The sequence below is a fragment of the Corythoichthys intestinalis genome, chromosome 8 (genome assembly GCF_030265065.1).
Source record: "Corythoichthys intestinalis isolate RoL2023-P3 chromosome 8, ASM3026506v1, whole genome shotgun sequence".
In the NCBI taxonomy this organism is placed as follows: Eukaryota; Metazoa; Chordata; class Actinopteri; order Syngnathiformes; family Syngnathidae; genus Corythoichthys; species Corythoichthys intestinalis.
This window is the reverse complement of record NC_080402.1, coordinates 41,624,684-41,648,594: the sequence shown is the minus strand read 5'-3', so window position 1 is coordinate 41,648,594 and position 23,911 is coordinate 41,624,684. Positions and strand designations below refer to the sequence as shown.

Sequence of the window (23,911 nt, the reverse complement as noted above, 5' to 3'; positions counted from 1 at the left end):
TAAACGAGACTTTTTATGGATATCTTTGAGAAATGGCTTTCTTCTTGCCACTCTTCCATAAAGGCCAGATTTGTGCAGTGTAAGACTGATTGTTGTCCTATGGACAGACTCTCCCACCTCAGCTGTAGATCTCTGCAGTTCATCCAGAGTGATCATGGGCCTCTTGGCTGCATCTCTGATCAGTTTTCTCCTTGTTTGAGAAGAAAGTTTGGAAGGACGGCCGGGTCTTGGTAGATTTGCAGTGGTCTGATGCTCCTTCCATTTCAATATGATGGCTTGCACAGTGCTCCTTGAGATGTTTAAAGCTTGGGAAATCTTTTTGTATCCAAATCCGGCTTTAAACTTCTCCACAACAGTATCTCGGACCTGCCTGGTGTGTTCCTTGGTTTTCATAATGCTCTCTGCACTTTAAACAGAACCCTGAGACTATCACAGAGCAGGTGCATTTACACGGAGACTTGATTACACACAGGTGGATTCTATTTATCATCATCGGTCATTTAGGACAACATTGGATCATTCAGAGATCCTCACTGAACTTCTGGAGTGAGTTTGCTGCACTGAAAGTAAAGGGGCCGAATAATATTGCACGCCCCACTTTTCAGTTTTTTATTTGTTAAAAAAGTTTAAATTATCCAATAAATGTTGTTCCACTTCACGATTGTGTCCCACTTGTTGTTGATTCTTGACAAAAAAATAAAATTTCATATCTTTATGTTTGAAGCCTAAAATGTGGCAAAAGGTTGCAAGATTCAAGGGGGGCGAATACTTTTGCAAGGCACTGTAAAAATAGTGAATGAGGAGTGTTTCAATGAATGAACAAAGATAGACACCCCACCCGCCAAAGGAAAGAAATTGTACTAGTATTTCTACAAGTCAAGTTTAGCAGCTTCCACAAAACTGCAAAGGATCAGTTGAATACTGACTTGACAAATATCCACAAGACAATCATTGACACTTTACAATGAAAGCCACGAAGGTATCCAAACATTAATTAGTAAAAGGTTGCCTGGAAAGAAACATGGGGTAGACAAAATGAAAAGACTGAGGACCTTGAGATGATTGTCAAGATATCACATTCAAGATTTTGGAAAACCGTCACAAGGAATGGATTGCTCTTAAAGTCGATGCATCTAGCGTAATTTTCGGACTATATGCCGCTACTTTTTTTCCCTTCATTTTGAATCCTGCGGCTTTTAGTCCAGTGTCGCTTATTTGTTGATTTATTTGGGTTAATAGGTAACACTTTATTTGACAGTGGCATCATAAGACCATTATAATTATGACATGACACTATCGCAGGAATTACTGAATGCTGATGACAGATGTTATTAACTCATTTGCTCCCAAAAACATATAATACGTTCTATTTTTAATTGTTTCAGTGTCCCAAAAATGTATTTATACGTCTTTTACGTTTTTTTTTTCACAAGAGACGACTCTAGGTTCTGATGAAACTTTGCTCCAAAGCACAAAGCTGAAAATCCATTTTAAAGCAATAAAATTGGCCACTGGAGGGCAGTAGCGCATTTGGTAAGACCCACAACCCGATTCAACGGAACGAACGGCCGGGCCACACGGCTGGGGCGCTGGCAGAAGACGACCAGGGCACCAGGCGCGGGAAGTCCGAGCAGGACGATCGGGAGGACGTCCGGGACACCAGGCGACGAACGACCAAGTGCGACGTCCAGAAGAACGTCCAGGATGCCAGGCGGCGGATGACGGAGTAGAACAACCAGGAGGACGCCCGGGCTGCCAGGCGCTGGACGGCCGAGCAGAACGACCGGGACCACCAGTGCAGCGGATGATGCCGTTTGCTCCCCGCACCCTCCAGTGTCCCCAGCCGGAAACGCGCACGGCCAAACCACTTCCCCCCCAGGAACACATCATGGCCCACACAAGTTCCCCAGGCGAACTCCGCCACGAGGCAGTGGTCACCACAAAAGACAAAAAAAAATCCATCTTGATGAGACACTACAGGTGGTGACGAGGGAAAGCCCACCCCGTCCACCAAGACAGCCGCGGCGGCCACAACAGCGCCATCTCCCAGCCCAACAGTCCAGCCATGTGCAAATAAATTGTTACTTTGCTATCAAAAGCTCTATTTGTCTTGTTGATGTTATTTTGTAGAAGGAAAAAAATATTCAGATGTTTGGGATGTAACTAAAGCAAAAAGTAGCTATGTTAAAGTCAAAGTAATGTTTGAAATGCATGCTTTTACAAAAAGCTGAATTTCTGTTTTTTTCATCAGAAATTGGAAAATTGCTCAAACTAAGCTATTTTCTAATGCTGATTTCTAAAGAATGGAAAAGATATGAACAACTTTTTTTTCCTGCTGAAAGAAGAGAGTCTAATCTTTCTTTTGGTGGTTTTATGTTTATACAACAATACAACAGAATTTTCTGTGGGCCTCGCAAAATCAGTCAAAATCCAGTTAAACGGCCGGGAGCGAAGGGGGTTGCACCGGTGAAAATGGCTGGGAGTGAATGAGTTATGTCACTAACTAAACATTTATGTCCAGCTTGGCTATTTTACATCCATTTAAAAGTGAGATAATTTGCCGGATAACATTAAATGACATCTGTTATAAGCATTCATTAATGCTCATGACAGTGTCATGTTATGATTGTCTTATGGCGCCACTGTCAAACCATGTGTTACCATATACCATAACTAGCAATAAATGAAACAACTGGAACAGTAACTGAAGAAATAATTCGCACAGAACATGAATTTTGATTGTTATTTGAATCTGGAGCGCTGCAATGCATGCTAGGACGCATGTTGGACAACAGTGTTGACAGGAGGTGGCAGCAGAGGTTGATCGTCTCCCCCAAGGGAGCAGTGATGGCCAAATGAAGCAATGAAGCTTTGCAGCCAATTGGTTCAGAGCTTCATGGTGGTTCATTTGGTCTTATGACAGTTGTATGATGCTGCTGTCAAATTAAGAGTTACAGGTTGATATATTTTGGTGTAAATATCCCATAATACAGTGAGGACAGCTGCGGCTTATCTATGAACAAAGGCCGTTTCATGTCAAATTTGGTGGGTGGCGGCTTATAGACAGGCGGGCCTTATAGTGCGAAAATTACTGTAAATGCATTATTGTGAATACTGTAGACATGGGTTCGCCTACAATTCCTCGTCTTAAGTCACTCTTAAACTAGGGCAACATCATAAGCATCTTACGTGGGCGAGACATGACAAACTCAGTGGTTCACATTTAACCTCCCAAAATTCTAAATTATGGGTCCAGGGATCAAAAGCCTGAAGGAAGACTAGTCATACAATCCAAGTTACTTGGTTTAACATGTAAAATTTCATTTCTTTAAAAAAAAAAAAAAAAAAAAAAAGTGGCAAAAACTAATAAAGAAATCACTGACCATCTGGGGGTTTCCATTTCTACATGTATTTATCGGAAACGTTTGAAGAGTCTTTAAGTATTTCCATGTGTAGTGAAACTATACACAAACATAATAATAGTAAAATAATTACCCATGACGTTCCAAAACATTGAGACTGTCATAACATGATATTGTTATAAACAATGTGATGCATCGTACTTTGTAAAGCTTGTTTCCCAATTTGACTTCTTTATGGTGCAGTTGTGCTCTATACCAATGCAAATATCCCTGTCAGTGTCAGTTACAGAGTGCATTACATGAAGATATTGTTGAAACCACTCTTATAAAATTACATCATAGTGTCATGTTGCAATACCATTAACAACTCATTATAATTACCGCAAACTTTTTACAGTACTGTCTGGACCGGCCTATGTGTGATACCTCAAACTATATTATTTTGTCTGAGGTTTGACCACATCTAAAGCAAAAAGCCTTTATATAAGTCACATTTGGGTCCAGCCACATGATTTAGCCAAACCACAGTTTGATTACAAATATCTGTACCGATTGGCTGCAAAGTACCAGATGGTGGCTGAGATAGGATTGACAACTGTCTACAAAGTTCCTAATGAATCCAAATGTTTATCACCCAAAACAAGATGTGACGAACTTCCATTTCTTGCAGCAATCTGTTCAGATCGCATTTTCTTAGAAACCGCTCAACAGCAATCCACTGTGCACTTTTCACCCTTTCAAACACCATATAAAGTGCAATCAGTAGTCAGACTTTGAGAGGCATAGTTGCATGTACATACATTACAATTTATTAAGGGTACATTTTTCTACATTTCATCTCTTTTAGTTCCAGACAAACAAACATGTATTTGCATTATGCAGCACTCTTTGTGCTGCAACAGACACACTTGTAGCACAGAGAAAAAAATAGATTATTTGAATCACTTTGCATGACAAAGGTCATATCAACTATACAATAGAAATGGGATTATTTGCTATTTGCACACTGGAAAGGTCACACTTGACTCAAGACAGGAAAATAAAAGCAAGTTAACGTTTGGAGGGAGACACGCTATGGAAGTTGACAGCTGAAATGGAATGTCAAGTCAATTCTTCGTGTTCTTTTCAATGGTAAAGTGGGATTTTGACAGGTTTACGCAGAGCTGGACACAGCCAGTTTTTTCAAGTGGTCCATGAAAACCTGCAGGCTGACATCATCTGTAAGGATCGGCGCTCCTGTCTCCTGTGGTCGCAAGCCAAACAAAGATGATGAAAACAGTGATGAGTGTTTTTCTCCCCTCTTCCAAATCATTCAGACTATCTAATCTCATTTATGACTCTAATCCCTAGCTCACTTTAATGAAGTAAGTGCATTTGTCACTCAGATTAGTTTATGTGAGTGTGCTTGATTTCAATCTCAGGCTGTCATAGCCGCATTTACCTCATCAGTCACACCTTCCTTGATTCATTCCATTTTCATCTTATTGTACTTCAGATAAAAATTATCGGTAACACTTTACAATAAGGGTCCCTTAATTAACATTAGTTAATGCATTTTTAGACAAGAACTAATATTTATCTAACATTTATTAATATATTACTTAACATGAGTTAATGCATTAGCTAATGCATAACCAGACTAACTAATGGTTTGGTAAGATTAAAAAAATATATATATATAGGCCTATATAGGGTTGGGGTTTGTTCAATTTATAATTTCTTAGTTAAGGGACACGTGCAACACTTTACAATAAGTGTCCAAAAAGCATTCAGTAATGGTTAATAAAGATTAAGGGGGGAGGGGGGAACTTAAGCATTTATAATTTCTTAGTTAAGGAACAAACATGCTACACTTTATAATAAGGGTCCAAAAAGCATTCAGTAATGCTTAATAAAGGTTAAGGGGGGAATTTAAGCATTTATAATTTCTTAGTTAAGGGATACGTGTGCTACACTTTACAATAAGGGTCCAAAAAACATTCAGTAATGGTTAATTGAGGTTAAGTAATATTTATGAGGTACGTTCACGTAAAATAATACCATACTTAAGGTTAGGTTAGCAGCACCCAAGGACTCACAGAGCAATGTTTCTCATTTTAAAATTGCATAATCACTTACCGTAATTTCCCGAATATAAGGCGCACCCGTGTATAATGCGCACCCCACATTTACTTGTAAAATCTGGGGAAAATTATTGTACCCGTTTATAACGCGCACCCTAATTTTAGCACCAATAAATAGAAGAATACAAGAAAACAGAGCTAGTGTACAGATACAGAGATGTCATTTTACTGACTGGTGAAACACAGCACAAGCATAGCACATTGGTAGTTCAAAACATTACCGTAAACTGACAATATTTACGCTAATAATATGATTTGACAACTTCTCCAACTTACCAGAATCTAGGAGAAAACAAAACAGATGTGACTTTTCTTTTAAAGGCTGCTGTATAACTTGCTCGTTTCCTCATGATTAATAAATGTTTCTTCCATGGATTGATACGGTAAAATGAAAGTGAGAACGTAAGTCGGAAATCCGTGAGAGGTCATCGCTGTCAACACGACAGTAACAAAAGGAATCTATTGTTATTTGGGTTTGAGTTTCCCGAGGGACCGATATAGTTGACGGACACAGGAAGTGTGGTCCGAATTGCGGAGCTGCAATAAACGTCGATTCAAATGAGTTCAAGAAACTAAATTCTGTGCTTTATGAAGAGTGAAAAAAGCAGAATTTAACACAGACGAAATCATTCGGCCGATTAGAATGAAGTATTACCGAAAAAAAAATGGTGACGTCACGTACCGTAATGGTCGGCAACGGGTCGCCGCATACGTTTCTTCAACACAACGTGGCCGTGTCAATGAAAAAAAAATCGGTTTATATATATATGTAATACATATATATTTCTGTCTCCATCCATGTACCCGTTTATAATGCGCACCATGAGTTTACAAGTTGATTTTGGGGAAAAAAAGTGCGCGTTATATTCGGGAAATTACGGTACTCGTACCAGTATACATTAATAACTATTTATTAATGCACTAATGTATATGTGATGTTATGTATTATATATATTATAACCTAACCTAAAGTATGGTATTGTTTCACGTGAACGTACCTCATAAGTATTACTTAACCTCAATTAACCATTACTGAATGTTTTTTGGACCCTTATTGTAAAGTGTAGCACACATATCCCTTAACTAAGAAATTATAAATGCTTAAGTTCCCCCCTTAACCTTTATTAACCATTACTGAATGCTTTTTGGACCCTTATTGTAAAGTGGAGCACATGTGTTCCTTAGCTAAGAAATTATAAATGCTTAAGCCCCCCCCCCTCCCCTTAATCTTTATTAACCATTACTGAATGCTTTTTGGACCCTCCTTGTAAAGTGTAGCACATGTGTCCCTTAACTAAGAAATTATAAATTCTTAATTTAAACCCCAACCCTAAACCTATATATATATATATAAATAAAATATTAGGGCTGTCAAAATTATCGCGTTAACGCGCGGTAATTAATTTTTTAAAATTAATCACGTTAAAATATTTGACGCAATTAACGCACATGTCCCGCTCAGACAGTATTCTGCCTTTTGGTAAGTTTTACAGCATGGTTTTTTTGTGCTGTCTAACAGCGAACTCTTGTGGTCGCTTTGCGACATGGTTTATTGCTTTCTTGCCAGTTCAATATGGCTGCACGACGTCTCAGGCTGACGCCTACGTTGTAATGTTGTGCTTATATGATCCTTGGACAAGGTTTGTCCGTAAGTATGGTTGTTGTAAAGAATGTACATATTATGTTAGTAAGCGAAATGTTATATTTTTTGTATGAGACGCTTTTTGTTTATGTTTAGTGAACCTGTATAGCGTGCTAAGCTAACGTTGTTGCTAATGCAATGCTTGTGTTTTTTTTTTTTTGTAGTTTCACTACTGTCTAAAGAGGACAGTGGTTTGAGGCCATTTTATTAATAAATCAGATGAAAAAGGAAGAAGTCTGATTATTAAGGCATCGTTCACTAGCTGTCTAGCTTTGGAAAAAGTAGACGCTTCGGAGTGAGGACAGCATAGACAGATTTAAATGACAGTAGAGTGAAATGCCCACTACAGTCCTTATGTACCGTATGTTGAATGTATATATCCATCTTGTGTCTTATCTTTCCATTCCAACAAATTATTTTACAGAATATATATATAAAATTTACAGAAAAATATGGCATATTTTACAGATGGTTTGAATTGCGATTAATTAATTTTTAAGCTGTAATTAACTCGATTAACAGCCCTAATATATATATATATATATATATATTATATATATTAGGGCTGTCAAATGATTAAAATTTTTAATCGAGTTAATTACAGCTTAAAAATTAATTAATCGTAATTAATCGCAATTAATCGCAATTCAAACCATCTCTAAAATATGCCATATTTTTCTGTAAATTATTGTTGGAATGGAAAGACACACGATGGATATATACATACAACATACTGTACATAAGTACTGTATTTGTTTATTGTAACAATAAATCCACAAATGGCATTAACATTCTTTCTGTTAAAGTGATCCAACGATAGAAAGACTTGTAGTTCTTAAACGATAAATGTTATAGTTACAAGTTATAGTAATTTTATATTAAAACCCCTCTTCATGTTTTCGTTTTAATAAAATTTGTAAAATGTTCAATTAAAGGAAAAGTAGAGTTAATATAATAATAAGAGGAATACAAATAACAATAATAAAAATAGAGTGACCAAAGTCTTAAGTTTTACGTGTATTTTGCATAGCTATTTTGATATGGAATGACAGTTTATTTTTCATTGTTTTTTAACTGTTAGAATAGGGCCTCATTACTATGGACTGAAGTGCTTTTCTTTTTGTGAACATTATTTTTTTGGGGAGAGATAGGAATATTATTTTTGTTGTGCTTTCACTAAACGATACTTACAGTGGGGAGAACAAGTATTTGATACACTGCCAGTGGGTTTTGCCTTTGGCAGTGTATCAAATACTTGTTCTCTCCACTGTACGTTTGTTGTGAATGAGTTGCCAATAAACGGTGCGGTCCAAAAAATGCCTGTGTCCACTCGCCTCTACTGCATAACATATATTTGTACATATCTTACCCAAAATACAACAAGAGACACATAATTGCCACTAAAAGAAAGAAAACTTACCGAAATATGTGTGGAGTACAAATAGCAATTTGCATTGCATTGTGAATACAGCATAAACGTCTCACAACTACTAATTCTCCCACGTTTAGAAGAAATAACATGAGTATGGAACGGCGCTGCCCCCAAGCGGCCGGTGGCATTCTCTTCACTCTTAATGTCCATAAACGGCCTCATATGATGTAATCTGTTTGAGGCAATATGCGAGATGGTCATTCACCCAAGCGCCAGCAGAGGGCGGCAAAAGTCCATAACAACAAGTGAACGTTTCAGTGTACTGTCATTTAAATCTGTCTAAGCGGGACATCTGCGTTAATTGCGTCAAATATTTTAACGTGATTAATTAAAAAAAATAATTAACGCCCGTTAACACGATAATTTTGACAGCCCTAATATATATATATATATATATATATATATATATATATATATATATATATATATATATAATTTTACCAAACTATTAGTTACTGTCTGGTTATGCATTAACTCATGTTAATTAATATATTAATACATGTTAGATAAGCAATTATATCAATTATTGTAATGTTACTTAAACATTAGTTATCGTCTTAAAATGCATTGTCTAATGCATTAAGTCATGTTAATTAATATATTAATAAATGTTAGATAAGGGATTAAAAAATTATTGTTATCTTACTTAAACATTATTGTCTAAAAATGCATTAACTAATGTTAATTAAGGGACCCTTATTGTAAAGTGTTACAAAATGATCCTCAACCCTGCATTTGTTCAGAGGTTTACTTTGATGTTATAAGTTGAAATGTTTCATTTTGAAAGGTGCAAACATTTTGTCAAACACCCTCATATTTGACTGTAATTTACAAGAAAAACACACACACCTGAATATAGCAATAAATAAAACGACAGATATGACCGCCAGAGGGCAGTGCTGAACGCACTGAACGCTCTGGCAGTCAGCAGGAATTCATAGAACTGTAATTCCATTCGTAACTTTTTCTTTTTAAGTTAAATATGGCGTTAGACGCTTTTATTATACCATTACGCAAGCGTACCTGTCCCCAGGCGTAGAGGTTGTTGTGGGTCTGAGAAGGGTTGACTTTTGAAAGCAGAAAGCGGGCCTGCGAACCCCCATGCTCCGTATCAACGTAACGTGGCATGGGAAAGCGCGTCTGGAGGATCTCCTGCGCATCATCCAAAGGTGCCTGTAAAAGCTGCTTGAAGTTTTCATACTCAGCCATTTCCTGGTATCCTGCCTTTCGCCACTGGGCTATAGTCTGGGAACAAAAAGGCAAATCAATCAGATTTAGTCAAAGAAAAAAAATGATCAAGGTCAAACCTTAGGTTCAGGATCATGAAAAACAAGTATAAAGAATGCATTCATCAAAATACCTCCCCATGGTAGATAACAAGCTGGAAGAAAGTGTCCATCAGCAAGATTCTATCTGGCAGGATGCTACTGCTGTCTAGCAGAACAGGCTAAGGGGGAGAAGATTCAGCGTTAACAATAAATAGAGCAACCATCAACACCTAACATTAGGATCAATGGCCAAAAATGCATAAGTCTGACCTCTGGTGGACCATAAAAGGAGTACGAGTATAGGATGGGCTGGATCATGATGAGTGACTGTGTCAGGTCCTGCCGGACAAAATGGTGCCTGTAATAGGAGGACTCATCTGGGCTGTTGTTGAAAACTTGCAGGAAGGGCGACCGCCGCAGGTGGAACATAAACTACGAGTGAGAAACAAGACAATGCTAAAAAGTCATTTCCAAAATAAGATTAGCGTCACATTTATCATTACCCTTGCAGTTTGTGAGATCCCAAAAATAGCAGGATCAAGACATTTCGTTCTTTTCCATTTTGTCATACACACCTGAGGGTAAAGTGACAGGGACTCTGACAACTTAAAGGATGCTGGATCATCTTTATTAAATTGACCAAACTTTTGGCACTGTAAAAAATAAGACGGCATACATAAGAATGTAGAACAATTCAGCAAATATTTCTAATGACAGAGGATTAATGCATTGTTCTTTTCATTACGCACCAGGCGAATTAACTGCCTGTCAAGCCACCGCAAGACATCCGGCCCCTCCTCAGACTCCGCACGGAATACACCCAGACGAGCCATGAGCACAGCAGCCGCTTCTTGATCGAATGATGACTCAATGTGCTGAATCTGAGACTGCGCATCTGCCCAGCTTGGGTGGGGACACATAAGAAGAGGACATTATAGGTGTAGTTGGATACAGGTGTGGTGCAGGTTGTCACTTATTGAAGGTGTGCCTTTCTAACAATTGCCTAATTACGTCAATATACACCAGCTGACTGACAAAGTATTACTTGCGTAAGGCTGTGTGTCTATCCTCTGAAATAACAATGAAATAATAAATAAATAAATAAAAATGTTCTTACTTCCTGGCAATTGTGGTGACACGTATCCTCCTCTGAGTGTTGGAGTGCTGGTACTGGGTTACAAACTGGACTGCCCCTCGTCCACCTTGTGGGACTGGGGCATTGTGCTGCATACATAAAGCACGCAAGACACGTCAGACTACAACTCATCATCTCTACTCAGCTCCCTATTATTCTAAGGAACGAGAAAGATCACAACTACAAAATTAATTATGGAGATACTATGTTTACTAAGTCAAAACAAATTAACATCCCTGAGCTTGAGGCACAAGCAAATATGTTCTACCTGATTCACCACTTCAAAATAAATCCCCAAAGTGGTGGAAGGGTTGAGACTGCATACTTTCCATTGGCTTGTGCCACCAATGCCCATCTCCTACACAAAGGAACAAATGACAAGAATTAAGAAAGGCTGCGAGTCCACAAATGGCATCACTTTTATACAATGGCTTACATTCTCTGATACACAAGAGCCCTTTGAGTTGAGCGATACGCAAGGTCCAATGGCCCCACAAACCTTCAGTTCTCGTGAGGTCTGCAAACAAAAAGACAATTTTATTGAGCTTTGAATACACAATCAAACGTAGCTCCTGATCAAACATTATTATTCATTTTAACATTGCTTGCAAAAGTAAAATAATTTGTGACCACACATAACCTATTTACCTTGACTTCCATAATGCCTCCAAAGGCCATGCGGAAGTCACCATTGTAGTCTTTGTTGAAAACTCTCTGGAAGGTTTGCTTGAACAACGAGGTATTAAAGGAGTCTCCCATCACGATGTGTCCCCTAAAAGTACAGCAGGGACCATTCTCATGTTTGCTTTGTGAATGCCAACATTGTAGTTGAAGACTCAGTCAAATAGTATTGTATGTGTAATGCAGACTTTGAATGTATCTTTTAAAGTACATGTTTCATATTAATACAAAAAAGGTTTTTACATCTGTTGTGTATGCTACAACAGCAGTCAACATCATTGACTTTATCTGGTGGGAAATAAGGTGGAAAGTCAAAACCTTGAAGCAAGGAATCAATAAACCCACGGAGCTTTGAAATCATTGCAAACTGTAGAAATATATTGCAAGAAATAGGCCTTGTTCCCTGTAGCTGCTAGATTTTGAGTTATATACTTCAGCAGCCCTGTTCTTTATTTCGAGTGTTCAAGGCATTCAGAGGATTTGTTTATGTGTATTTGTGTGCTTTTTATCATTTCTTTTATGAAGCACATTGTGTTACTTTTTTATGTACCGTAAATTTCGGACTATAACACGCTACTTTTTTTCCCCCTCATTTTGAATACTGCGGCTGATAGTCCAGTAAGGCTTATTTGTTGATTTATTTGGGTTAATAGGCAACACTTTGACAGCGGTGTCATAACACTGCCATACGACAGTCATAATTATGACATGACACTATCATGGGCATAAATGAATGCTTATGACAGATGTCAATAAGTGTCATCCGGCAAATTATGTCACAAACTCCATGTATGTCCAGCTCGGATCTTTTACATCCATCAAAAACTGAGATAATTTGCCGGATGACACAAAATTACATCGGTCATAAGCATTCATTAATGCTCAGGGCAGTGTCATGTCATAATTACGATGGCCTTATGGCACCACTGTCAAGTAAAGTGTTACTAAATACCATAAGCAGCAATTAATGAAACAACTAGAACAGTAACTAAAGAAATAATTAGCACAGAACATGAATTTTGATTGTTATTTACATCTGTAGCGCTGCAACGCATGCTAGGAGGCATGTTGGACGACAACAGTGTTGACAGCAGGTGGTAGTAGAGGTCGACCGTCTCCCCTAAAGGAGCAGTGATGGCCTAATTAAGTTTTTTGAAACAATGAAGCTTTGCAGCCAACTGGTTCAAAGCTTCATGGTGGTTCATTTGTTCTTATGACAGTCTTATGATGCCGCCGTCAAATAAAGTGTTATCGGTTACTCTTGGTGTAACTACCCCATAATACAGTGAGGACAGCTGCGGCTTATAGTTCAGTGCGGCTTATCTATGAACAAATGCCGTTTTTGTGTCAAATTTGGTGGGTGGTGGCTTATAGTCAGGTGTGCCTTATAGTGCGAAAATTACGGTATGCAATTTGCGATACAATAATTTGATTGATATGAATAAAACAGTGAGAAAAGCGGCAAAATCTTTCCTGTCTTTAACGGCATCATAGCATTTTTCAAGAAATGCCAGTTGTGTCATCACAACGATTGGTATTTATTGGTCTATCACTGTAATGAAGTAACCTGATCCAAAAATTTGGGGGTGTGATAACGGTTATCAACTTAAAAAATTAGTATCAAATGTTTTTTTTTCCCAGCTATATTTAGCTCAACAAGTTCCTCAAATATCTTGCTGAACAAGAATAGATTACAATCAGAAGGAAGAATAAGATTCCTGCGTGTTTGCACAATAGTCAATACGTAATACTTAAATAAACAATATTTCGCCTGCAAGCATTTGACAGTTAGGTGCTGACGTACCCAGTGAGATTAGATAAACACTTCATTTCCAGTAGCCCAGTCTGGTCCAAAGCACAAGCGTAGATATCAATACTGTGGCCATTTACAGCTGATCGGTTGGCTAAGGCTTCATAGTACTGCAAGTCAGAACATTAAATCAGTGCGAGTACTATTCATTGAATATAGATTAGTCCAAAAGACTTTAATGATTTAGCATCAATAGCAAACCATGCGCTAACCTTTGTTGCCTTCTTCAAGTGGCGAGCGTTATCCTTTTGGATGTCATGCCAGGAGCGGATAGGAGTTTTCAGCTCGTCTCCCACCACCATCCCGGGGCCCTGAGTGGGGGGCCCTCCAATGAACAGCATCACACGAGCACCCGTATTGGGGAATGTGCCCTAAGCGAGACAATGGTAGATCAATATTGAAGTCTAATTACTAAATGTGAATATAAATCCCCCGTTTAATTCAGGTGATGTCACAAGTGAAAATAAAAGATAATAGTGGACAACAATTACTTTTGTTGGATCACAAATGTATGGATATCGTGCCTACGCATAAACAATTCAGTCTTAAGTCACTGACAAAAACCTCATATAATCTTATCAGTCCTCTATTCTCAGCTAAAGGAGAGAGGTTGGCTGCACTTGCATTACATAATAATACAGATTAGGAGATGATGACAGTTAAGGACAGAAGGCAAACAGAACTGGCCTTTGAGCTAAACAACCACATGTACTCTTTCGACAAAAGATAAATATTTTCTGCAGTGTGTATCGTTGTATATGGCAACATGTGGAGGAAACATAGGCTAAAGTTCAGTGTACATGGCTATTCTTTAATAGTGATATTCGAACAAAAGATAAAAAAAGTCATTGCACAAATTACATATGATCACAATCCGTTTGACCCTTGACCCAACCCTAACAATGATCATCTTGCACTGTATTGACATAGCACACCCCTAAAATATTGTTTTGAAAGTGTTCCAAAATATTAGTTGACGTTGGTAAATACATTCATTAAACCAAAGGAAAAGAAGAAGAAGAAGGAGCACTTTAAATACATCATACAAATTCTTATTATTTTAGAATGGGTCAATGTCTTAGAACTGATACAATCTTCACATCGGGGCTATCACAATAACGTACTGCACGAATTAGACGGCAAGGCTGCGTGACGTCACCATCCTAAACTGGAAAAGGGTCAACATAGAAGCGCACTCGCCCACAACCCATGCTAATACTGCTTGTTTTCTGCCTTTAATCTTCCAAAAAAAGGACATGCCAAGTAAACACTGCTGCTATGGAACTTGTAGGAACGACTCTAGACATTATGAAATATGAAGGATGTTTTCTTCATACGTTTCCCGAAGCCAAAAACTCAGGAAAAAAGGTGAATAATGGATCAACTTGTGCGGACGTCCAAAAGACCAGTTTAAAGCCAGCAAGGTGAATCCATTCACCTTCATATGCAGTAAACATTTTGTTGGGGGCCATGGTCCTACAGATGACAATGCTGAGCCATTGCCTGCCCTGAAGAGGTAAGCCGTTTTGATATTTTTACTTATTTTTTAGTGTGGCGTTTTTTCCGTGCTGCTTCTGTCTGACAATGAATGACCTGGAAAAAAAAATTAAAATGGTATCTGACTGCCACTGTTGTTACCTTTTCTGTGGTAAAGAAACAACCTTAGTAAGTGGGGAGCGTAAATAAATTAATAGAATTAAGATTTGTTATTAATGAAAAAATTAAATGTGTTCGTTGACTGTCACTGAATAGCATTTGCGATTGCAACACAAAAATAGCAACATAAAGTACCCCCAAGAACGGTCAGAGATGTAATACAACCAGAGGATGTAATATATAAGAAAGACAGGGCATATGGTGGTAAAGGATAGCTTGTTGAAACAGGAGAATGTCATGTCATGAGAGTGGTGTAAGGCAATGCACACAAGAAAAAGCTGCCGATAAAAAAGCTACCTCTGGATCAGATCGGCTCTTTTCACCCTGTCTTTTTCAGCCCTCCACACTCAAGCCATCTCTTTAACTGAACATTTGTATTTTTTTCCACATCTTTACCAGTGAATTTGGCACCAGGAACATCATTGGTAGGTTTAGCTCAGTAAGCATCTCGTTTGTACACTATTTACATTATTTACATGCATCTAGCATGAAGGACAAACACAAGTTTGACACCGCCCCCTAGCAACAGTTGCTAACGTCATGAATATTAATAAGCAAAGGTGACGTGTTACATGCGGTACACTATTAGAGTGTCATACCTCCAGTAGACCAACAGCAACAGACAGAGCTACACCAGTGGATCGGAGTGGCCTTTTACCCTGAGGGACAGGCCAGGGGTCTCTCTGAAGCTCCCCCAGTAAATCGGTCAGATTCATATCTACTTTGTGAACAGGCTGAAGGAACCTGGATGTAAAGGTAAGACAGTCATTGTTTTTTTTTTTTTTTTTTTTTTTTTTTTAGTCTAACTTTCAGAAACAAAATTCTCATCACAAACAAAAAGCAATGCAGTTTGTTTGGTTCTCCTTCATACCTGCAAGATGTTGCAGCATCCTGAGGTGCAAGAGGACGTCCCTGCTGTCCTGATGTGGGAGGTTTTGCTAAACCCAACATCTCCTGGGGGAAAACAAAGACTCTGTTGTAGACATTTTTCCATGACTAAAGTAGAGGAATTCAGTGGTGTGTCATGTGCAATTAAAGATAGCAACAAAGTCTGCTTCAAATTGCACGTAAGTGATGGCACGTGTTTACATTTACTTATGTTTCAAATAAAATCAAAGCGTGCAAACTGCTGTCAGTTAATCATATACATATGATCTTATCGCAATGTGCATTTGTAAGTGTTTTGTTTACGTTCTACAGCTTTTTGTACAAATTACTGGTTGCCCTGAGCATCCCATTCACCTTTACCCACCTGGATCTGTTTGGATGTGAGGTCCTTGGTGCCTCGGAACACATAGCTCTTGGAGATCAACTCACAGCTGAGCTCATGAACTTGGACCATGCGTCCAAAAGTAATGAGGCCCACTAAAGCGTTGGAAGGCAGAAGACTGAGGGACATCTGAAGGGACTCCTTCAAAGCCTGGAGGTCCTCTTCTTCCAAGCAAGTGTCTACTACATAGAGGAAGATCAGTGGAGCTGCAGGCCCGCGCTGTGAATAGAATAATGTTGCATAAGATTAGGTGTTATTTCAATGTAATCTTTGAAAATGTTATTTCCCATTACGGCATGTAGATTCCCTAGGTCCAGGCTTGGGATCAGAGTCCAAACATACCTGTACTATGTACTCAATGGTGGAAAACTGGGGCATGAGTTCAGCTGGTTGGTTCACTTCTGATATTCCTGCATAGGAGGGAGGGAACTGCAAACATACAGATGGGTAAATTAATACAACCAGTAAGATGAAGCTAGATAGAAGGGTGAAAAAAAATCCTGTGATCATCAGTACATACTGGGTTTCTCTGGAAGCAGAAGTTACAGGCCCAAATCTTTGCTCGGAAGTCAACTTGACTGAAAAAAATGGAAGTAAAACATCTAAATGAAATACAATTTCATCTAAATACAAGTGAAATAATTTAAGACTTTCTTTGACCAGTTTGACTGTCGATCTGCTGTGCCCTGACAGCACATTGCACCAAGAATTTAATGCTTACAAGGCCCAACATTAGCGCTTTTTAGGTGGTGGCCCAGCCAGAGTAGATGAAAAATTGACTTGCACTATGCCAATTTAGGGGCGAACAGGAGCTCTGATCATTGAAATTTAGCAATTATATAGTGTATTCATTGCTGCTACAAAATTATCAATGCCACAGGCCCAGTATATTGTTAGCATTGGGTGCATTTCCCATTGTTTCATGAATCTATACTGTTCAGTCTAGAGTTGTGTGTATGTGTAGTTTTTATTTTTACAAATGATTGAAAATTGAAAGCGTTAAACGGGGGAGAGTTAGAACAACATGCTTTGTTTGTTGGCCTGTCCACATGAAGCCAAAATAAGTGTCTACTGTGTTTGTCTACTGGAGTTTAATGTTTGGGGAAGCGTGAAAGCTAGGTGTGCTGTGTATCTATCGGGCACGGCAAGCAGCAGATATGACCCCGCCTCCACCCAACAGCACAAAGCTCAGAGGTGTTAATGCACTTTTGCTTTCGCCTCCAAATGCCACTACTGTATTTAAAAATGATGGAGACTTTCAACCACTAGGTCTTAAATAGTGAGACTGTGAGGGAGCATTACAAACAGGCATTCATGCAACGGCAACTCTAAATAATTTTTACTTGCCAATGCAACAATATTGCTCGCAGTCTCAAGCCTTACGGTGCCCTGGTCAGGCCAGCATCAGTCATCAGTGAACTCGGAGTGGCCTCACACAGCCACGTGGTGGCCCCGGGCCAGTATTAGTGTCGGACCTCGACTTACTATGTAATCAAAGTCTAGAATGACACACACTTAACACTAGGAGTGGGAACCTCTTGGTACCGCACAATACCATACGCGATACAAAACTCACGATAACGATAGTCTGACGATATGGCGATACAACAATTATCAATACATTGGTCAGGAAATCATTCTAGAATATTCTACAAACAACTAATAAACAGAAAAACAAGCTTATGCTGTGAACTGGAATGAGTATCACTTGTAGACATCCCATTCATTTGAACTGGGAGGGTCCCACTTGAAACGGATTGAACGTCTATGGCCGGTAGTGGCAGCCATTGCAAGGCAATGAGGTCATTTTGGGTCATTTAAGGTCATTTTCCTGTTAATTTTTAGTTACTTCCTGTTGATTTTGGGGTATTTTATGGGTCTCTTCCTGATTATTTTGAGTTACAGAACAGGAAGTGACCTGGTAATCACCCAAATGAATAGGCAGTGACTCAAACTCAACAGAAAATGACCTGTATATGCCCTGAAATGAAGAGCAAGTGACCTGTAAATGCCCTGAAAATTGGACAGAATTACTGTGAATGCTCTGGTTTCGAATGAACGAACGTTCCGTGTCTAAATGGATTGGGCGTCAAGCACCGTCAATGCAGCCTTAGAGTTAACTGAGATAGTATTATATGGAAGATTTTGGTAGCAACTTCTTCATTCATTTTTATTTTTATTTTAGACATTGACACCTTTTTAAAACGATATCTCAATTTTGGCAGGAGCATATCGATAACCTTTTGGGATACAAAGTATCACGATATATCACCATTTCGATATTTTGTCACACCCCTACTTAACACATTAAAACAATATCCGATGGTACCAAGATGCAAATTATTTTAAACTAGTTGTGGCAGGCTATTGCTAATGTTTATAAAAATGACAGAGGGAACAGTTTTGCCTATTTCAAAAGAATTACTGTATGTGCCTTGTTTACTGTTGAATGGACGTGTAAATATTAAGTCAAATTCAAAATGTATAATTCTGAAATAAGCAATAATCCTAAACAACACATTTAGATTACAGTAGAAATAGTTTTGCTTTTTTAACATTAAAAAACAGCTGTCATGCCTTATGCCAAGTCAGCACTCATCATATCACAGGAAAGTGAGATGTGGCATTTCTTGGTTTTGCACTGCTTAATCCAAATCTTTGACAAGTAGTTATCAGCAGAACATGATATACAGTACACCTGGACTTACACACAAGACACATTTTAAGCCGCAGGACTACAATGTCAGAATTTTCTCTTAGGTGTTAATACTAATAATAAAAGAACTTTTTTGTTATTCTTACAAGACATGCATTTAACTCACCACAGTGGGTTAAGCACTGCCTTGCAGTTGGACCGGCTGCACATGACAGGCTCATATTGGACTGGGGGCAAGTCAGGCCTCTCCTTGAGCGGTGTGAAAAGGCAGGAGACTGGCACCACAAGCCTGGTTGCTTCTAGTCGACTGGAAGGCCAGAGGTTCCAGCTGAATCTAACCCCATCTCTGTCCTCATTCTGTTGGATGAATTCCTGGTAGGTGGCCATCAGCAAGCTTCAGCAGAGCAAAGGGACAGAAGATGACTATGACAAAGTCAAGGTGACACAAAATGTGCTTCTATTTTGTAACACCATTTAACTCTGTAACTTGAAACAGTGTTACAGGTCCTCCCAAAAGGGTGTTTGAATTACATCTCCATAACAATTTGAAGACATGACGCACAAATACTAGTATATCGCCAAGAAACCTGATCAGCAAGTTATGACCATGTGTGAGAAATTTCAGTCATCTTTTTTCTGAACCTCTTCACGCATGTGCTAGTAAAATATTGTTACACCTTTCGCAAACAAAATTGGGCATCCTGAACTTTTATTGAGGCCATACTCTTGTTTGCAACCTAAAATGACACGAGTCGATGTTATTCTAGGGGACTTTCCTGAGATTGATAGTTTCATTCCAAAACCATGAAATAGGTTTGATTAAAATTTACGTTTTCCACAAAGTATTGCAACCTCAATTTCTCTGGATTTAAAGCAATGCAGAACATACACTGTCTATGGACATTGCGGGATTGCGTTTTATGTCAAGAACGAGCTCTATATGGCAACAAATTGAGGAATCTATATTCATACATGACATACATTGTCTGCTCTTTAAAAAACATCATCAGAACTTCAACGGTCCGGTAGTAATACAACACCTGGCAACAGGCAGATCATTGTCATGACTCAAAACTAAATTCATTTAAAGCTCTTGTCATGTATTAAACTTCTTACATACTTGAAAAATACAAATTAATGTAGTGTAAAAGGAAGTGCTATCAGGCCGACAGCAGGGTGATGTATATATATAATTTATGTATAAAAAGCATTTGGGATATTTGTTAATCCAAAGTACAGCATTCAAGTTTTCACTACATACGAGGCGATGAACGTGTAAAATCCACCATCAACGCCACTCACACTAAAACCATCGCTTCGCCTTATATTTCAAGAAAAAACAAACGTTAACACGAGAAAACGAGTCGTACCGAGACCGATGTATGATTTGATTTCTAGACGTTCTATAAGAATACGACTCGGTGGTGTACTAGCTAATAGGAATTTAGCAATAACCTACATTCTCACAATCCATCCAAAACGTTTAATGTCGTTTCGTAAATAAAATATTCATTTCCGCTTACCTTTACTATCAGAGTGGCTTCCGTATCAATTGTTCAGTGTTTATTCTAATAAAATAAATACAACATTTAAAGCTAAAATGGTAGCGGACAGGATAGAGACGCGACTGCGGGTACTTGCTCCCTTTCAGCCGGCTTCTGCTCACACTTAAGTGACGTGTTACTCCAAGTATCGACGGTCGCGATTGGTGTTTAGGTGAGTGACGTCAAAAGGGCGTATCCGCATTCATTCGGAACAGGAAGTTTCCGTCCACGAATTCCTCCACGAATTCACACACACGAATATTTATTCGGCTAGATGTCTTAGAAACTGAGTCGGTAGCGTCAGTAACTGACGGCCTTTTTGTAACAGGAAACTTTTCTTGCGGGCTTAACTTCAGAAGAATTAAATTGAGTGATTCTGTGAAGTGAAATACTCTTTATTTGCTGAATTTTGACGGGTTGATAAACAATTTGATTCATAACAATCTTCATCAGCATGGCAGTGGTTAAGGCTGTTTTTTATTTTTAGTACTAAAACGATTATTTTGAAATACATTATTACTGTAATGCATCTCTGACGTTTATTCAAATAGACAGTTTGAAAAGCGGTTAAAAATTGAACATTTACAGCTATTTCATATAACTGATTACAATGTTGCAAAATGGCCAACAAGGGACGACGACCCTTCCCATTGGAATACGGCACGTATAAGAAATCTAGCCTTAAAAATGATATCAGTGAATGAAACATTGCAATGCTATATTTGAGAGTCGGAAACTCGGAATGTCTCCTGTCAGTCAGCACATCACCTGTTTTGTTGCGATGACTCATTTCAGTTTTCAGAATATACTGATATACTGAAAGTGAAACATTTTTAGTGTTTAGTTAAAGTATCGTGCAGCAAAGTTCCTTTTGGCTCACATTGCAAATGTCAACGTTATCAGCAGGGGTGAAAGTGGCTAGAATTTCTGAACAGGATTTATTTATGTTTTTTTTCCCTTTCTTTCTTTCTTTCTTTCTTTCTTTCTTTCTTTCTTTCTTTCTTTCTTTCTTTCTTTCTTTCTCTTTCTTTTTTTTTTTGGGGGGGGGGGGCGGGGTGTCAAACCTCTTAAGGCTGAGTTATACTTCTGCGTCAGACCTACGCCGTCAAGGAAGAATCAAGTTACGACCCTACGCCGTAGCCTGACGCGCACCTCTCGATTTTTGTAACCTTCGCGTCGCGTAGACGCGTAGACGTAGCGAAAACGGACTGTGATTGGTCCGCTCAGACTGTTGTTTCCGGGCGAAAACACCGCCATTGTACAATAGAATCAAACATTATTTTCTACACGCAAAAATGCACCAAGCCGACGGGAGTATCATCGAAGAGCAAGTCTCGTCAAGAAATTATTATTGTGACTGCCAAATGGCAAGGTCGGCGATCGAAAAAATAAATAAATGGAAGAACCACCGAGACGTGGGTGGTCGGAATCGAGTGGCCACACGAAGCGGTGACACAGTCGGCCAAAAACTGCCAACTTTTTATCACTTTATGTCGTATTTTTGGTTGGTGCACTTCATCATTTACTGTGTACATATGTTTCAAGTATATGAAGAATAAAGCACAGATCTGGTGTCAAAAGAGTTGCTTTGATCTTTAATTTTCAATAACAGACAGTTCACACACACAATACATCATCACTGATTGAGAGTGCCTCGGTGCTTTTTATGATAACCTTAAAATCAAGCCTCCCAACGCAGTTTGGGAAGTTCCCTAGACGCCAGAAATCTGCTATGGCTTCCCACTGGCTGGTTGTAGGACACGGCAAACAAATCAGGCTGGAGGGCTTTGCAGACCTTGAACGCAGTGCTCGACGCCAGTTTGAAGCTAGCCGCCACAGCTAGCTCTCTCCACCCGAGTCTCTGTGCGGCATCAAAAGTCGGCCAGACCGCCTCGAAACCGTCTTCTGCGTCGCCTGCCCGTCAACATTTGTATGTTCAATATTTATTCAGTGTTGATGAGCAGAATATTTACTTTCAAGAGTTCCATCTTGCATTGTTTATTTTTTCTCCGACTAGCGGAAGTAAACAAGCATGCCCCAAAACCGTACAAACATAACGCCACATCCCTCTAGTGGCTTGGCGGTGAATTACAGAGCAACACGTTCCCTCACCGCAGAACTATCGAATGTCGAATGACGCCGTAGTCGCTACGCCGTCACCGCAACGCGGGAGTATAACTCAGGCTTTACACCACTGAAATGCAAGGAAAACTGTTTTAGCACAGTTATTTCTATAACACATATAAAAACTGATTTTCATTCAAAATTGTATTTCTTTCAACAAAAACAGCAGAAACCCCAACCTCCAGCTCCTAATTTTTTATTTTTCCTCATTTCCTCACATACTAAATGCCAAATCTCAATTTTAACTACCTAAGAACATAGGATGTATATTAAAGTTGAAGTTAATGTAAACATTTACTTTTTGGTTGTTGTTTTTTTTTTTTAAAAACAAAGATATGAGCAACATACATTCAGAAAAGTAAGTACAAATGACACATTAATGTGAGTGAAATGGAATATATTTTGAAAATCGCGCAACTATTGACTTTTTTAAATCATAAGGAAATGAATAAATAGCCTAACATAAATGAACAAATTTAAGTCCAAAGTGCACATTGACAGCTCAGATGTTCTGAACCTCTCCATCAGAGCAAATAAAATTAAATATGATAAGTAAGCCTCCTCATGTCTTTCGTTGCTCTTAAAGATTTGATCCATTTTATTTTGCTTTGTTCTTTTTTGTCGCATCAATTCAACCTTTTTTTTTTTTTTTGCTGCTCCAGAAAACATGCACATTTGAACCAATCAGAGTGTCTTTCGTTGTTCTTAAAGATTTGATCCATTTTATTTTGCTTTGTTCTTTTTTGTCGCATCAATTCAACCTTTTTTTTTTTTTTTGCTGCTCCAGAAAACATGCACATTTGAACCAATCAGAGCTAACTATCTCTGCTGATCACATGTCAGTATGACAGCCAATTGAACGATTAAATGAGTCCAGGCGTTTTGCTTTGCTGCGTGTATTCGCACATTGACATGACTCATCATCGTCAGACTCAGAAAACTGCAGCAGCTGGGGAAACCTCCATGCCGTTCATGGAATAAAATAAATAACAAATATTGGTGGAAACGGATTACGCTACACAAGCAGTTTATTATGCTTGTTGTTAACACTTGTGTATATAAATCTGATGTTGGTAGATTGTTTTCTTCTTGGAGAAGAAATGTATGTGTGGCAGCCTAGCATTTTTTTTTTTTTTTACATAGCGTTTTGACAGTTGCCGTCATATTTTTGGAATCAAAGCACCGTGTACCAGAACAGCATTCTGGCC

General features: G+C 38.6%; 1 protein-coding gene across 1 annotated transcript; it reads right to left on the bottom strand.

Moving 5' to 3' along the window:
• Nucleotides 1–4,148: 4,148 nt before the first annotated feature.
• On the bottom strand, nucleotides 4,149–20,720 carry sec23b (SEC23 homolog B, coat complex II component). The gene is made up of 19 exons (XM_057844463.1): nucleotides 20,559–20,720; nucleotides 19,202–19,429; nucleotides 16,900–16,957; nucleotides 16,722–16,808; nucleotides 16,362–16,598; nucleotides 15,981–16,063; nucleotides 15,709–15,853; nucleotides 13,666–13,824; nucleotides 13,448–13,563; nucleotides 11,611–11,734; nucleotides 11,399–11,479; nucleotides 11,231–11,320; nucleotides 10,945–11,051; nucleotides 10,577–10,730; nucleotides 10,403–10,480; nucleotides 10,098–10,259; nucleotides 9,920–10,006; nucleotides 9,583–9,804; nucleotides 4,149–4,605 (listed from the first exon to the last, which is right to left on the bottom strand). The coding sequence occupies exons 2-19, from the start codon at nucleotides 19,420–19,422 to the stop codon at nucleotides 4,516–4,518; spliced, it is 2,301 nt and encodes a 766-aa protein (XP_057700446.1). The 5' UTR covers nucleotides 19,423–19,429; nucleotides 20,559–20,720; the 3' UTR covers nucleotides 4,149–4,515.
• Nucleotides 20,721–23,911: the final 3,191 nt, after the last annotated feature.

What these genes read in the sequence shown, in the direction of transcription:
- sec23b (XM_057844463.1), bottom strand. Translation starts at nt 19,422, where the DNA reads ATGGCCACCTACCAGGAATTCATCCAACAGAATGAGGACAGAGATGGG. An exon ending in TCTGCTTCCAGAGAAACCCA is followed by an intron (nt 16,809 to 16,899) that starts GTATGTACTGAT and finishes GTATGTTTGCAG; the next exon opens with TTCCCTCCCTCCTATGCAGG. An exon ending in ACCTCTACGCCTGGGGACAG is followed by an intron (nt 4,606 to 9,582) that starts GTACGCTTGCGT and finishes TTGCGACCACAG; the next exon opens with GAGACAGGAGCGCCGATCCT.